At 38.9% G+C, this 16,090-nt stretch overlaps 1 protein-coding gene across 2 annotated transcripts in view; it reads right to left on the reverse strand.

The window, feature by feature from the left end:
* Positions 1–16,090, reverse strand: part of cblb (Cbl proto-oncogene B, E3 ubiquitin protein ligase) — a 64,962-nt gene that overhangs the window by 20,778 nt on the left and 28,094 nt on the right. For both annotated transcript variants that reach the window (XM_084400205.1, XM_084400206.1), the window contains 3 exons: positions 10,877–11,023; positions 4,539–4,695; positions 2,381–2,502 (listed from right to left, as the gene is read on the reverse strand). In XM_084400205.1, the coding sequence (XP_084256331.1) occupies positions 2,381–2,502; positions 4,539–4,695; positions 10,877–11,023 (426 nt within the window). The remainder of the gene's footprint in view (positions 1–2,380; positions 2,503–4,538; positions 4,696–10,876; positions 11,024–16,090) is intronic.

The raw sequence follows: 16,090 nt of genomic DNA on the forward strand, positions 1-16,090 counted from the left end.
GCGGGATTTCTGAATTACATTAGAGTTATTTCTAATGCAGCTGCTAGGGATGAATGGAGCTCTCTGTGTTAAATGTGATTAATCCGTAAATGCTCCACTGTACTGCTTTCACACTGGACACGGCTCTTTTCACGCACGGGGGAAACATTGTATAGGTCTCTACACTCTTGTTAACATTCTTTATTCTACCAACTCATCTCTCTGACTCTCTAGTTTCACATGAGACTTGCTACAGGCATTTTTTACTGAAAATGCCTTATTCATAATTTACTATCAGCATCATTTATTATTTGCCTTTTGATACTTTTAATTTAGAGAATAAGCAAAACTCCCTGAAACGAAAAAAAATGGCATCAAAGTGTTTTTTTGCTTTGTTTTTTAATTGAATTTGACTGATTGTCTGATGTCAATTTTTACTCTGAAATGTAAGCACAGTTGAGTCCCAGGACAGATCATAGTCTAAGAGACTAGTTTTAATCAAATCAGTTTTGACAAAAAAAATCCATGCTATTAGAATGAATGGAGACATAAAGGGTTAGTTCACCCAAAAATTAAAATTTGACGTCAGAACGTCGGCTCATTATTGGCTAGCTCCTGGGTCATCACACACATGACCAGCGTCGGCCAATAGTGAGCCGACGTTCTGACGTAGAACCCAGAAGCACTGGGTTCACACTACGTTAACAGCATAGGATAATGATGTGGAAGAGAAGAGATTGTTGAATAATGTCGTTATTTTCGTTTTTGCGAAAGAAAAAAAAAGTATTCTCGTCACTTCATAATATTAAGGTTGAACCACTGTAGTTACATGGACTATTTTAACGATGTTTTACTACCTTTCTGGGCCTTGAAAGTTGCAATGACGTAGCTGTCAATGGAGGGACAGAAAGCTCTCAGATTTCATCAAAAATATCTTCATTTGTGTTCCAAAGATGAACGAAGGTCTTATGGGTTTGGAACAACAAGAGGGTGAGTAATTAATGACAGAACTTAAATGTTTGGGTGAACTAAAACCCTTTAAGCTTTGAGGTTTGAACAATTCATAAAAATGACCGTTTAAGTGGTCCATATGACAAACTGGATCAAGCACTTCATTAAAAAGAACTGAGTGAAAACATTTTGTTCATAAACAAATGGTTCTGTAAACTGGATCAAACAATTCATTAAAAATAACCATTTCAAAAGAATAATTTGTTCATGAATCAAACATTAATCACACAAAGTTAAGTTCAGAAAAGTAAAAAAAAAAAAAAAAAATTCCTTCATGTGACAAGGGCTTTCTTCAAAAATGGACTTCCAGACATTAGTGTTTGTTTCTTGAGGTAATTTAACTCCCTACGGCTGGTTATTCTGCACTGTGGCACTGGGCAGACACAGGTCCTGGTAGGCCGAGAGCACAGACTCAATGTGAATGACCAGAGGAAGAACTGGGAAATGATTGTCAGAGGAATCAAGCTAAGTCACCAAAACCCTCAGAGTCATCACTCATAGATCATAAAAAGCTCTGAGCTGCTGTGACTACTGAGGCAGAGAGTGTGCGTTTCCGCACTAATGAACCCTGCCTCTCGTGTCACACTGCTCAGATAATAATATGACATCTAGCGTGTCAAAAGCTTGATTTTACCAGGTGACTGTTACGGGTAGAAACTCAGCGTGAAACACATATAGTCCCCTTGGGTGCCGCCAAGACCTTCTCTAAACGCACACACACAGCTGCTGCTCCTCTTCAGTAGATTGGTATTTGCATACAGTTCAGCTCGACCACCCACCGTCCTCGACTTCCGTCTGTTTGTTTAGCCACATCTCTCCAACCCACATCAGCCATTTAAAAAGGCCCATCTTCCTGGTGAAATTCAAACAGAGGGAGTCCTTTCCCATAAAGTTTCTTATTTTATGGCCTCGCTATTATCTTGCTATTGCGTTAAACGACTCTAACCAGTGTGTAATCGCGCCTGCCGTCTGGCTCTGGACCTCAAGAGTTGTTTCAGCACTGATGCAATGCTGTTTCTCTAATCAGCTAATCCAAACAGACTGGATTTAACTACCGCTGTCTCCCTGTGGCACAGTCCGCCACACTTGGCTTACTGGTATGGTATAATCTGGGTTACCAATGCATAGGTCATGAGTGTATTTCCAGATTATATTGATCCTAGATTCTAGAAGCAGTGCTGACAAGAGTCGGCGAGAACATAAACACAGACAAAGAGACTCCTGTAATAAGCTAACATCTCCGCCTCGCCCACTTTCCCATGCAAGCGGGGTCGACTCGTCTGCCAGACTGGAGAAAAACAGCTGGCTGGCCCGGCGCACCACGCAGCAGATGGTATGTCTATTACAGCCATCCAGTTACACACACACACACGCGCAGACTAGTCTGTACCTGCCAGGTTTGTTGATGTACTTCTGCAGACGGGCCTTCACTTCATCATACGTCAGGAAGGCCATGTAGCCTGGGTGCGTAACTGCCAGGAAGTTCCAGTTCCTCAGGATTGAGCCCCATGGCTACAGGGAAGAGAAAATTAGGTTAGGTTAGAGATAGAGGTAGTGGGTTTAGGAGGTCCATAATCTGTGATACTTCAAATAGCTCAGAAAACAGAAGTCAGACTGGTATGTGCCAGCATTCGTTTTATTTTTACCATCACTGACCTCCCAGACAGTTAAATCAAGATGGCTTTAACACACCAACTAAACTGGGTTATTTTCCCTTGTAGGTGGACATACAACTTTAAAAAGTGTTTGAACAGTCACGGTTAAAAATATCCAATCAACATAATCAAACCATGTGCTATTCAGTTTAAAGAAAGAGTGCAAAAACATTTTTTAAACTAAATATTTAACAAAAAGAAGTGTGCTAAATTATAAACTACAATATATGCTTTTCATAATGAAGAAAAAAAGTATCTGGAAGTAAAAGTAACCCTATCTGGAAGTAAAAGGTTCTTTATAATTCATGCATAATGGTAATGGAGAACTGAACTGATCCATAAGAAATCTAAAGAACATTGAAGTTAGTTCTGAGAAAAGATCTACCATAATTTGTTTGCAGATACTGTTTAGTTTGAATTTTATTATCCAAAGCAGGGGTTTTTAATGCTAAGGACTCCCAAATATGATGATCCCCTGGTTCTTTTTCATGTATAGACCTGTTTATACTGTGTGAGAAGTGTAGCCTATAATTTAATGACAATTTTCTTACATTAAAAATAGCTTTTATATTCTCACTGTACAAAAGGTATATTGATAAAATATTATCTAGAAATATTTACTTGTTTTACTTACTTTTTCCCAAATCACAGGTAATTTTAGATGTATGAATTTAGCATAAACAGGAAGATTTTCGATTTAATTTAGATTTATTTGTAAAGTATTGTTCCAAAGCTGCATATTTTGACATGTGATTGTGTTAAAATATATTTCAATATAAATATTGATTTATTGACATTTATACACATTAATATATTAACTTAAAATGTTCACTTTGACAGCCCTAAAGGCATATTTTATTACACATTTTCTGTAGATCTCCCAGTATCCCTTTATGGCCCCTGGACTGCAGTTTCATAACCCCTGATCTATAATGCAATGAAATGATATTTAGAAATGTTTTAAGACTGACTCAAAGGTCCAATACTTTGTTTCTTTGTGCATTCTTAAATAAACTCATCTTGACATGTTAGAACTAAATGAAAAGCAGCTGGGACTCTTGATACTGTGAATAAATAATGTGGTAAAACAGAAAAGTTTGTTCGGTTTCCTTTTTCCCCATACAAGCCGACTGAACTAATCAAGACTCAAGCAATTTCCCAAAATCAGGAGAAGAGCTACAAAGAGACGTTTGGATGTTCAAATGAGCAGGGTGTAGTTTTATTGGCTTTAGCTGTAAGGTAGCGGGGTTCGTGTGAGGTGATTCAGCCGGCATGAGATATAAACTCCATATTGCTCATTGATTGACTCACACACATAAACAAATCCACGCTAATGAAATGATGTGGGTCCTTCCAACACATTTATGGGAATTTTAGCATTTTTATGCAGCTTGCAGGCTTGAGTAGGTAGTCAAAAAGTGGGTGTTTTGCAACCGATACGTAATAAGGCTTCTGCAAACACAGGTTTGTAAGCATGTGTGTGTTGTGGTTAAAGATGAGGTGTGTTTTTCTAAGGGATTCCTCTGTGTAAAACAAACCTCCCACTCTACACTCATTTGCAGAGGTGATCCCCAGCGTTAGCACTATTTTCCATCAGCACGCGGAGACTAATGACTACAAAACATTGAGACGTGTTTGATGTTTTCAATTTAAATGTGGTTATCTGTGAGACATCCATGTACAAGGTTTCTCCACAGAATGAGTAGATCAACCCACACTGGAGAGAGATAAAAACAAGGGTGTTCCTTCTATATTGCTTTCGTTATTACGATTAGCAGTTAAGAGAGTAGTTGACATTTAAATGCTATCTCATCTGCAGATCTAGCGTGTTTGTCATGGTGAGAAATTCGGTTTTAGATGAGATTTTGGGATTTGAGGGGGTTCAGGGGTTACCTGGAAAAGACGAGTGAAGATGTCGAACTCAAAGACAGAGATATAGTCATTGCAGGTGAGGTCGATGGTAGATTTCAGAGCCATGGCCTCCAACCCGGAGCTGATGGGATGCACGTCGTGAAGGCACTGCCGGAACATTTTCCATGACACTATTGTCCTGGAACCACACAAAACACAAAAATGCACACTGGGATAAGACTTGTGTAAATCCTTCTCAAAATTGCATCCAGTTGCTCTGGGCTATAAACACATGAACTGAATCAAACATCAAATCCTTCAATCACTGGCCTGCGAAAATGTTGAGGTACTAGATATTTCTGAAGAAAATGTGAGTGGTTGCCATGAGTGTGTTGCTATGACATGTTAAAGCAGTATTGGCCAGGACGCTCTTGTAAAAGAGATTTTTAATCTCAATGTGCTTCTTTTCCTGTAAAATAAAGGTTATAATAATAATAATAATAATAATAATAATAATATAAATGTAGTGGAAAATACTCAAAACAACATATTACACTGGGAGTCCATGGATTAGCTGAAAGTCTAAGGGTTCCTCAAACTTGAGTGTACAAATCCCACGCATTAGATAATATTCACTCTTTAAAGGGGCAATGAACTGCATTTTTTTATTTTATAATATTTCCTGAAGGGCACTTATAATGTTAGTATGATTTTTACATAAAAAATAATTTAGTACTAAAAGGCCATTTTCTAGCCTGATTTCAACCCTCTGAGAAACAGACTAAGAGAAACAATGTAAAGTTGATCGAATTAGGAATTACTGTTTTCAAAGCCTGCACCGAAATGTGACTGATTTACCAACGAATCCACAGAGAAATGTACAGAACAAACAAATAATGCTCCACTGAGACATTCACATAGTTGAAAATAAGCACATTCCTAGCATTAGGATCCTTTGGCAGGTATTGTTATTTTTGAGGAGTGATCCTGCATCTCTCTTTGCGCCAGTGGGCGGGGCCAAACACGCAATGATGTAGAAGTAGGTGTTGATCATCTTCTGCAGAGGCGTTTTTTCAAATATCTATGACGTCATAAATTGGCACCTTCCAAAACGAGCCATTTTCAGACCTTGGTTTCAATAAAAGCTGTTTTGGAACTAACAAGAAAGTTTTCAGTTCTGAAACTATATATGAAATAGTATGAGTATGATGACGTCTTGTAGCCTATGTCAAAAGCTCAAGGAAAATTTGATTTCTCAATTCATGAAAAAAACAAAAAGCACACACGCCAGAATGACTAAGAACGCAAGTCTTAAGGTGTATCCGTGTCTATGACTGTAAACTCTTATTCACGTTCTCTAAAAACGTTGTATGCCTGGTGGTCTATGAGAGACACAAAATGGAGGTTGTGAGGTGAATAGCAGAGCATGTGGAGAAAAGTGCCACCCACACACTGCTTCGACTTCTCTTAAGAAGTTTCATAAACACTGACCGTCACAAATTGACCAGTAAACACTTTCAGACACAAACACACACTCAGAAGGAGAAAAAGAAAAAACAAAGCAGAGCTGTGTCTTAAGCCTGTTCTCTTTTCTTGGTTAACAAAAAAAAAAAAACATTTACTTCAGGCTAATGGCACATCATATTCCTTCAGGTAAGAAGAAAACAAACTCGTCACACTAATAACTAGAGGATCTACTTCTCATTATTTTGACAATCTGACAGTGTCAGCCACCCTGAGAGAGCGTTTACCCATCATTCCTTCGACTCCTGTTGGCTGCCGATTCTTAGATTGCTTTGGGACCAAAACCAGAAACTTTCCGGTTTTGCAAGTAGCCTGAGTGTGTCAGGAAGTGAAACTTGTTATGGATTAAAACAGTTAAACTGGATTGAGGATCAGGCCCTGTTAATCAGGTCAATAAAGAGACAATGGCGTGGAAGATCCACACTGAATCAGACAGACCAGCAGGTTAATGAGGAAACATCAGCTCTGCTGATTCTTATTAGAGAGGGCAGTGGCCTGCTGGCTAAGTCTCAACACATACAGAAACCTTTCTTACACACGATTAACCAATCTAAATGACAACATCTTCTTGACCTCTATTGCTCTTTAAAAAGTTCTTAAATTAATTATTAATACGATATTAAAATTCCCTTCATATATGACTCACTGGAAGATGTAATTCTGATTACAGTTTTTACTGTATTTTAATAATAAATGCAGCCTTGGTGAGGTGCTGTTCACTTTGTTCATTTTAAAATGTCCTAAGTTTAACTAAATGTAGACTAAAGGTAACTAAAAGTCACTTGTATGTTGATTTCCATAAGCTTTATGATCTCAGCATTCAAACTCATTTCCATCACATCATGAGTTTTGCGCATTAAGCATCTTCAGCATGATTAAACTGCAGTTAGCGTGGAAATTTTACAGAGCAGAATTGTGTTTTGCATATGTATTAATCAGCAGCCACAGTGAAACAGCACAAAAGTGCTGATGCATCGCCAGGAATAAGGAAACTCACTCTGGCCTCTGACACACTTGCTAAACGCCAGTCAGTGCAGTGATGAAAACAATGAATCAATCTGGTGGGGTTTACTGGAGGGTAGAGAAATAAAAGCTTGGCTCATAAATACCATACATATCCCATATGGAGCGTTACAAGTAATTTTTCTGAGCATAATCCCCCTTAAACTGTCACTGATGCACATCAAGCAGCTGGACGGAAGAGCGGAGCTTGGTTCTGTGAAGAAAGACGAGATCTCGTTTAATTACATGTATTAGAATAGCTGACCTCTTAATTAAGGAAGACTTTTTAATGGGCCGAGGGCATCTCTCAGTGGACGACATAAAGGGAAGCTCATTAAGGACCCTGTCCTTGCCAATTACTGATCCAGGACAGGTATAGAGACACACATAATTGTATCATGCCAATAAATAAATGAGTGAAGGGGTGGAGACTGGAGAGTCAGAGCGAGACAGGTCACGAGGCAGGAGGCAGATTTCTGCATCCATTTAAAGGCATCAAAAAGCCTCGGCAAAGCCATGTTGTGCGTTAAGAGAAACAAATTGGGTAAAATTCTGAATCAGAGTGCCTGCTCTGTGGCGATTTGGTTGTGTGATAATCCCTGTGCTATCGGACTAAAATCAGCGAGTGCATTATTTTAAGTCACTAAACAGTTGCAGCCAGAGTAAGACAGAAAACAGGCAGCTCAGTCGGTGGCCTTCAGTGTTGCCACTGGAAACTGTGCTCCTATTGGCCCATGGCCACTTACCACATTTAAATGAGAGTTTAAAACGGATCTGAGTCCCGGTGGACAGAAGGGAGTTTAATAAGAAAAATTAGCTTGAAAACAAATCTCTCCTCGACCCGTCAGTCAGCCAAACAGCAGGACATTTATATGAACTGATAATGAGGAAACAGTGTTGCTTCTCTTGTTTCCCTCATTATATCATCTGCATATCAAATACCCACAATGCATCTGCATCTGCTCTGGGTTAGTCCGTACATCAGAACTGAAACTGATCTGAGAACGGTGTTCGGATGAGAGAGGGGGAGGTAACTTCACATATATTCCATTCTCGCTGGTTACTCTGAGTAAAAGCATTTTATTCCATTATCAAGCGGCACAGAGAGAAAGAGAGAGAGAGAGAGAGAGAGAGAGAGAGAGAGAGAGAACATATAAGAACTGATATTTTCTTTCTAGTCTTAGAGCATTCTGACCTGATGGATGAATTAGGCAAGTGACAAGACATCAGTCTTGTTTTTGAAGGTTTAAAGAATCTAGAGATAAGATCTAGAGACTGGGTATATATACACAGCAGGGTCCAAAAGTCTGAGATCATGAACCGAAAATGCTTCAATTCTGCCTTTTTCCCCAAAAAACAATGTCATGAAGTAAATTTTTTTGTCCTATCTAATCATTTATCCAAAAATACATTAAATAGGGAAGTCACTGAACTGAACTTTGCAATTTGTATACAACTTGGAAGCAAGAGAACATCTGAAAAAGAGTTCACATGATCATTGTCACTGATTTACTTATTTGATTGCAAACCTAGAAATGTTTCATACTCATTCCAACTTTTCTAAATCCTCAAACCAAGATTTTTAACCAAGACTTTTAGAAACTGCTACGTTAAACAAGCTCATTTATATTGTCTCATTATACAAAAACATGCACAGACATGCTTACATAGATTCGCTGTGTAGCAACAGTAACTCTGCAAGCTACAAATCTGAGCTCTAGTGCTCACTGGATTGATGGCATAAGGATGCTGAGTTTTCTATTTCCAAACAGAGAGAGCGAGAAACAGAGATAGAAGAGCTAAAGGAAGGCCGCTCTGTTTCTCGTATCAATGACTCATGCACACTTCCTCTGTACAGAGCGGGAAGTAGACCTTTATAATAATCTATAATATATCAGAGCAGTAACAAGATACACACTAGAGACTGCTCCGGTCTTTTCCCATCCCTCAATCTCTCTTTCTCTCTCCCCTTCTCTTGCTCTTCCTCTCTGGGATAGCTAATCACACCTGCCCCATTACGAGGCCTTTCCGCCCCTAGCAAAGTCTGTGTATCCGTGCATACATTTACACTTTCTTTAACCCTACGATTTGCTGGATTAAACAGAAGATAAGTTATGCAGCAGCCACAGAAATTGCAAATGAATTAAACATGGCAAATGGATGACGATCTAGAGAGATCTGCGCTCAGATGATTTTTCTGAGAGTTGCACTTGGAATAGAAATCAGCTTTATTCAACTTTAATCCAAATTATTACTACTACTTTTTTTTTTTCTATCAGGAGAAGCAATTAAAATTACAGTCAAAGAATAACTCCTCAAACAAACTTATATAATCGAAATTAAATCGAAATCTCTTCACAGTTCACAGCAACGCACTGAAAAAACATCTCCAAAACAACATCAGAATGGTCGACTAATCACTGCGTTCTTATGTAAAAAAACAAAACAAAGAGCAGATTATAACAGAATGAAAGCTGCACACCATTTTTTTTTTTTTATTATTATTTATAAAAATGATTATTTTTGTTAAATATATCTTAGTTACAGTAGCGCGCCGTGCATTTCACACCTAGGCCTTCAGTGGTGTCCTAACTGAATTAATAACTTTTAATAGTGTAGCAGCGCACAGACTCTCTATAATTGTTGTGAAATTGAAAACTGAAAACCTGAAAAAGTTTTTTTCAGGTGGGTCTAGCAGTAGTATTAAAAAAAAATACAGATTAATGCTTACAATTAATATTACTAAATTTATTCAGTCAAGAACAGGGAGTGATTTTCTCTTTATCTTTTGTTCTTTGATTAACATGACAGTAGCGGGTTTATTAGGCTGCTGTCACTTTAAGAGCTTATGCATGGATCTTATATACTGTTACACAACATACTACTAACCAATTTACGTAAAAAAAAAAAAAAACAGACTATTTTAACCTGAATACTCGACAAGACTGGTATTTTGACATATTTTTGTGTGTATTTGACCGTTTAAGCACCACTAGCCATGAAAAGGAGCTCAATTTGGTGCTCGTGAGCTGTTTGAGAGGTGGCTTTATACACCAATTATATAGATCAGCGTTAAACCTGCAGAAAATTAGTAAAATTAAATGCAATTCAAGCACTATTCAACTGTGAATGAGATGAGTGACACTTTTTTACTGCATTACTACTTTATTATTCTCTTATTTATTCTTATTTTACTCTTATTTTAAACCTGAAGAGAAACATAAATCTAATGTAAACACAATAAAAATGATTGCTCTTTAGAACACAGAATGAAACTCTAATAATGTAATTTCTTCCTTATTTTATTATTATTTTTAGTTATTATTATTTTCCGTGGACCACCTAGCACTTCCTGGGAGTGCCCGTATCCCAGTTTGAAAACTCCTGAACTAGCCAATCTTACTAATCGACTAACTGCCACAATGTTATCTCCTCTATCTATACGCTGGCAGTGCAGCAAACTGAAACTCTTCCCAGCAAACAAGCCCAGTCTGAGAAAACTCATATTCCAGAATTAAGACAGAAGCTGAAGACCCTTAATGCTATCTATTGGGAAACAAAATCAGCTAACCAGTGACCTTCACCTCACAAACGCTGACTAGAGCAGTTAGGAAAGGCATCATTGTGTCTGGTTTAGTGTGCAGATGTATGCTAAATCACAGGGCTGACTCAAGAACAGCACTCCAGCACATGACCAGACAGTTCACCCCACTTACTCGCTGCTAAATGGAGAAGAGAAAAAGCCTTTCTCCATGACAAAGAGTTTTAATTGATTGGAGCTCTAATGAAAGACTGGAAAGATCGCATCTGATTTGGCAGATACGTCTGGAAACAAGAAAACTACTCAAACTTACTTTTCGCCAAAAGACCTTCTCCAAAATTCGGCCGCGTCTGCCTTGGTAATGCGGAATGTGTCTCCTTGGAACTGTCCACCTGGAAAGATGGCTTTAATCTCGGCCAACATGTGACTGAAGATCAGCGAGAGCTTGGTAAGGTTCCGTCTGCAAGAGAAAAAAAAAGTACAGGTTAGAGAAACACATACAGAGAAAAGTGGACTCTCAGCATTCTCTATTGAGCCAGTTTCTTGTTCTTGAGCTTTTCTGGAAGTTAATGTGCCGCACACGTCTCCATTCAAACAGCACGAGGACACAGTGCAATCTGATGCACGCAGTCTGAAGGGCATGTCGTGGCCACACCAGAAAACAAACACTCACTGGGCTCCGGCCAACAGAACAGAGACGATCTGCTTCTGTAGCAAATGAACACTGACTGTCTACAGAGGTGTGTAGTCAACAAAACAGATTTCTGAATTCTGAAAGTATTTTTTCAGATTTTGTTTTCTACAAATTACGTTTTTCGACAAAAAAAACAAAACAATGTGGCATATGCATATATAATCACTGAGTGCATAAGTGGGATGCAGATAATAATGTCTGACTCTCAAACAAATTGTTCTTTTGATTGAATATTTTTAAGGAATTGTTTAAACTTTTAAACTTCACAAGAAGGCTCAAATAATTTAATTCCATTTATTATGCCACTCTTTCATAATTCAAATGCACAAGTACATGAAATATCCTTTGCTTTAGTTTAAAACTTGTACTAGTACTTGTCCCAAGTGTTATGTTAACCTTGAGCATCTTTACTTTCTCTCACACGTACCTACTGAGTAATTTATAAAACAGTCCTGTAGACATGCAAACAAATATAATTAGTTACACCATCTCTAGGTGCCACAAGTCATTCATATTTTCAAAGTTGTGTCCCTGAGTGACTTTTCCCATATTGCCTAAGTTGTGGCTGGCAGAAAGGGACTCCAGCCCTCAGGGGCTTGTCCCCTTCCTCTCCCTGTGCCGTCCTCCTGTGGGATTAAAGCGGGCAGATAACCCACCTTTCAGAACAACCTTTCAGGTGGCACTCAATTACTCAGAGCCACTCAGCCCGAGGGAGGTCGAGAGGAACCGGGCTGCAAGCGGTAGATAACTAGCCCCTCTGAGGCACAACAAACACACACAAACTTTCAGGATTCACAGTGGTATTTTGTGAAGCTGCAATTGGACACCTGGAGCTCCCAGGAGCATTGTCGAAATTCGCCCCGACCGTCTCGGTCGATACAAACAATTTCATCGGCATCAGACCCTATTTCGCATTTGCATTTCTTGTCTAAATCTGGCTGTATATAGAGACCCATTAATTAGCGGGCTACATTAGCGTAGCTTCCTGTCAAAACATAGCTGTTACAAAGCAATTAGCACGTTAGCAGCAATGCAGAACCGGCGAGAGAGGGGAGAAATTGGCAGATGAAAACTGGGGGTCAAATACAGAGGTGTATTTTACTTCAGAATCTAGATTATTCAAAGGTGTTTTAAAGCTCTAGTCATAATCAAGGGTGCAACTGTCAGGGGGGGGGGGGTCGCGGGCACGCATCAGTGATAAACCGGTCTGAAAAATTACTTCGTTCTCAATGATATTTGCTGTAGATACTGCAATAAAACTCTTTTCAGCCTAACTTAGCCGAGGGAATCCTTTTATTTCTTTATAAGTCTCTGATGAACCCACCAGAGAACATTTCTCTCCATAAACTTCAGTTCAGTTAATAACAAGTTTTCAATAATGGTGAGTCACCACTCATTTTATCGCCCCATTTAATGCAGTAATACCGAAACTGCTGAGGGATTCATATATATTCAGCGTCAGTCTGGAGAAAGGCAAGCTCAACTGACACAGACCCGACTGGGATGACCCTGGGCTTGCTTTTTTGATAATAAAAATAATATATACACACACACTACCATTCAAATGTTTGGGGTTAGTACGTTTTTTTTTTAAAGAAATGAATACTTTTCTTCACAAGGACGAAATAAATTGATCCTGAAAACCGTCTTTACTGTAGTTTTTATCAAATAAATGCCAAATAAATACATAAAAGACTTCTTTCAAAAACATTTTAAAAATCTTATAAACCCAAATCTTGGAACAGCACTGTGAGCGCATATGATGACGCATAATCTCAGAATATCTTTCTGAACTGCAAGTTGGTAAAACAAAGCTGAATATAATTGCTGACTTTACAAGGCAATGTACAGTTTACAATATAATGTAAAGCAATGTATTATGTATTCTTTTTTATTTGTTTACCATTTATTTACTGTTTCAAATATATTTTTCTGACTACACATTGTCAAATAAAGAGCAAGTTAGTAATAATACAGATTTCAGCTTCACTAATAGTTAAGAAAAAGAGTCAGATGTTGATTCACTTCACAAATTGGCTCATAGGAATCATTTGATCAGACTCAACAGATTCTCTATTTGAGTAGTCAAATTCATCTGATCACATGTCTGTAGAACATTTACATACATCTCTAATCTTTAACATCCGACATATCCATTACCAGCAAACAACATCCATCCTACATCAAACATTGTCACACCTGCTGTCTTCATAACTATCACAGGAAATTGGAGACTGGTTCACACAGGAACTACATTATAATATTTCAATATCTATAACAATCAGAGAGTGACACCATTACACGGATGAATCCTAGAGATGCTCATGTGCTGACTGTTTAGTTCACAGCGATCATTTAAGCTTCAACACCTCTGACACACACCAGTTCCCAGCCATGTCTGTGAATCATTTAAACCCAATCCATGCGGCACAGACTGATAACGTGTCACAAGCTAACCACAAAGCCGGGGAGAAAACAGTACACCTTTGAGGACACATGAGTGACGGATACACAGAGAGAGCTAATCCTAGTACAGAGGCTTGTCCTGAGGTAAGAGAAATTGAATTTAAGACAGAACAATAATCCCGGCCCACAGGCAACTAACGTATGCTAATTCCCTCTGCGCTGCTGGGGTGGATGAGGGTCTTTACGTGCCTCACCTCTTATCGAGAGGAGCGGGGGTGTGCTTGAACAGAGCCACTACTTCATAGGACACATGACTACCACACGCAACACCACAGCTCAGCAGGATATGGCTGGAGCTTAATCTGGGATATGCAAAACTACTCTGCAAGTCATTTACAAAACAGCTACAAGGGCAAAATACATGTATATATGGAAATGTCTGAAAGAACACAGGATATTCTTTGAGCCTGTTTCTCTTTATATTTGTGATTTCAACTTAGTTCTAGGGTCAGATGCAACTAGACACCACCAAGAATGGTGTGCACTTTCAATGTACTTACCAAGAAAGTACTAAATAATATAAGGTAACTGCATGGGTTAAGATTAGGTTCAGGGGTATGTTCAGGACTATACCAAGTTATTACCCAGTTATTGTAATTACTACAATAAGTATACACTATGTACATGCGAAACAGGTCTGTAAAATAAAGTGCTACCATGGTTGCTAGTTGACTTGTCTTTGGTCCAAGTCAAAAGAGTCTATCAAGTCTCTATAATATTCTGGTGTCTAGACATGATTTGGCTCCCACCTTCAATGCAAGTCTATAGCATTTATCCTCTGCCAGGTGAAAATAATAAGTCTGATCGCTTAGAAAAGTAATAACACACATTTTCCCACATGATATGAGGTGTCAGTTATGTCTGTACTGCAGAATGACTAACAATACTGAATAATAATAATAGTGATGCTCGCCTACTAATAAAATAGGCTGCACACATATGTCTGCTGAATGGAAAGAAAGAGAAATAGTGACTCTTGTCTCACATAAGCACACATAAGTGAATGGTCTAAAGGCAGTGGAAAGCCTAATCATTTCGACCTTGCTCAATGCATTCAGCTTAGTTATTGCATAAGGCATGCTAGTCCCGCTGTTTCAAGACACTGCTGCCTAAGTGGCCAGACCAGAGAGTCAGACTTCCTACCATCATCTCTGTGAACTCTCCAAACCCTCAGTGCTTCCTGTGTGTGTTCTGTGGCCCGGATGACTCCTGCCTTTCTGAATGAAAACCCATAAAACATCATATATTATTGGGAGATGGAGGATGACAGTGTGGTATTTGAACATAGATGATTTAATGGTAATTTCAGATAATGGTAGAGTGCCGGTGTTGGAGCTCATCTGAAGAGGAGAGGAAAAACTGTGAAATTACTCTGGAGAGAGAGCCTATATTTTCAGCCTTCAATTACGTTCAAGCTATCTGTCTGGATTTTCAGTCGAAACGTCTGATAACCACACCCCATACACACTGAAACACACACAGTTCATAATGGTGCCACGTGGCAGCTGTTGAGTGGTCCGATGAGGGTTGCAAGTTTCCATTTGCTGCATTTTGGCTGCTTCATATTAGAGAAAGTAAAACGTGAAGTGTGTTTACAGGTCTTTAAGAGCTAATCTGAGCAGCTCAGAACTCGTATCCAATGTCACGCTATAAGGTCACCGTAGGCGTAGCCTAGCAAGAATTGACCTCTGTGAGGAAAGTCAGTCAATACTCACACGTTACTGGCAGTTTGCAAAATGAATCATGTGTCAACTCTTGTGTTGTAGCACTCCAGTGGCATAGGAGCATAATAACAGGAGAAATACCACAAAAAGAAATTTTCTTCAACATATTTGATTACAAAGCTACATCAAAACGCAATCATTGTCACCTCGTAAAAAACAAAAAACAAAAAAAACAACCTTTAAGGTCTGTGCTGTTAGTGTTTATGAAGTGTGATTGCGTAAAGTACTTCATTGCAGTCGGGTTTAAAGGTCCTCATCAGGGAGTGTTCAAGTGCAGGGCCATAAAGGTAGTTTCAGAGCTGAACTATTACTTGTTTTTGAATGTTAATGTAGATATATCAAATAAACATCCCTACATGTACAGCAGGGTCAATCTGTGAGTGTCATGCCCACTAGTTAATGCTGTAAAAACGAAAGAAATATAGCTCAACCTCAATCTGCAAAACACACAACCTTGCAAACACCTCAAGCAAGGTGCATATGATGCCCTACAAGACGTGTGTGGTTCAGATGCACATGGAAGCACCTGTCATGTCTAACGGCCGGCGTGACATTCTCTTAGGCTTCCTGACACCTGTAGGAATCAGCGCTGCTTGCTATTGTCTTTCACTTTTTGTTGGCCTACATTCAGCAGCACACACCC

Source organism: Rutilus rutilus (genome assembly GCF_951802725.1).
Source record: "Rutilus rutilus genome assembly, chromosome: 25".
Lineage (NCBI taxonomy): Eukaryota > Metazoa > Chordata > Actinopteri > Cypriniformes > Leuciscidae > Rutilus > Rutilus rutilus.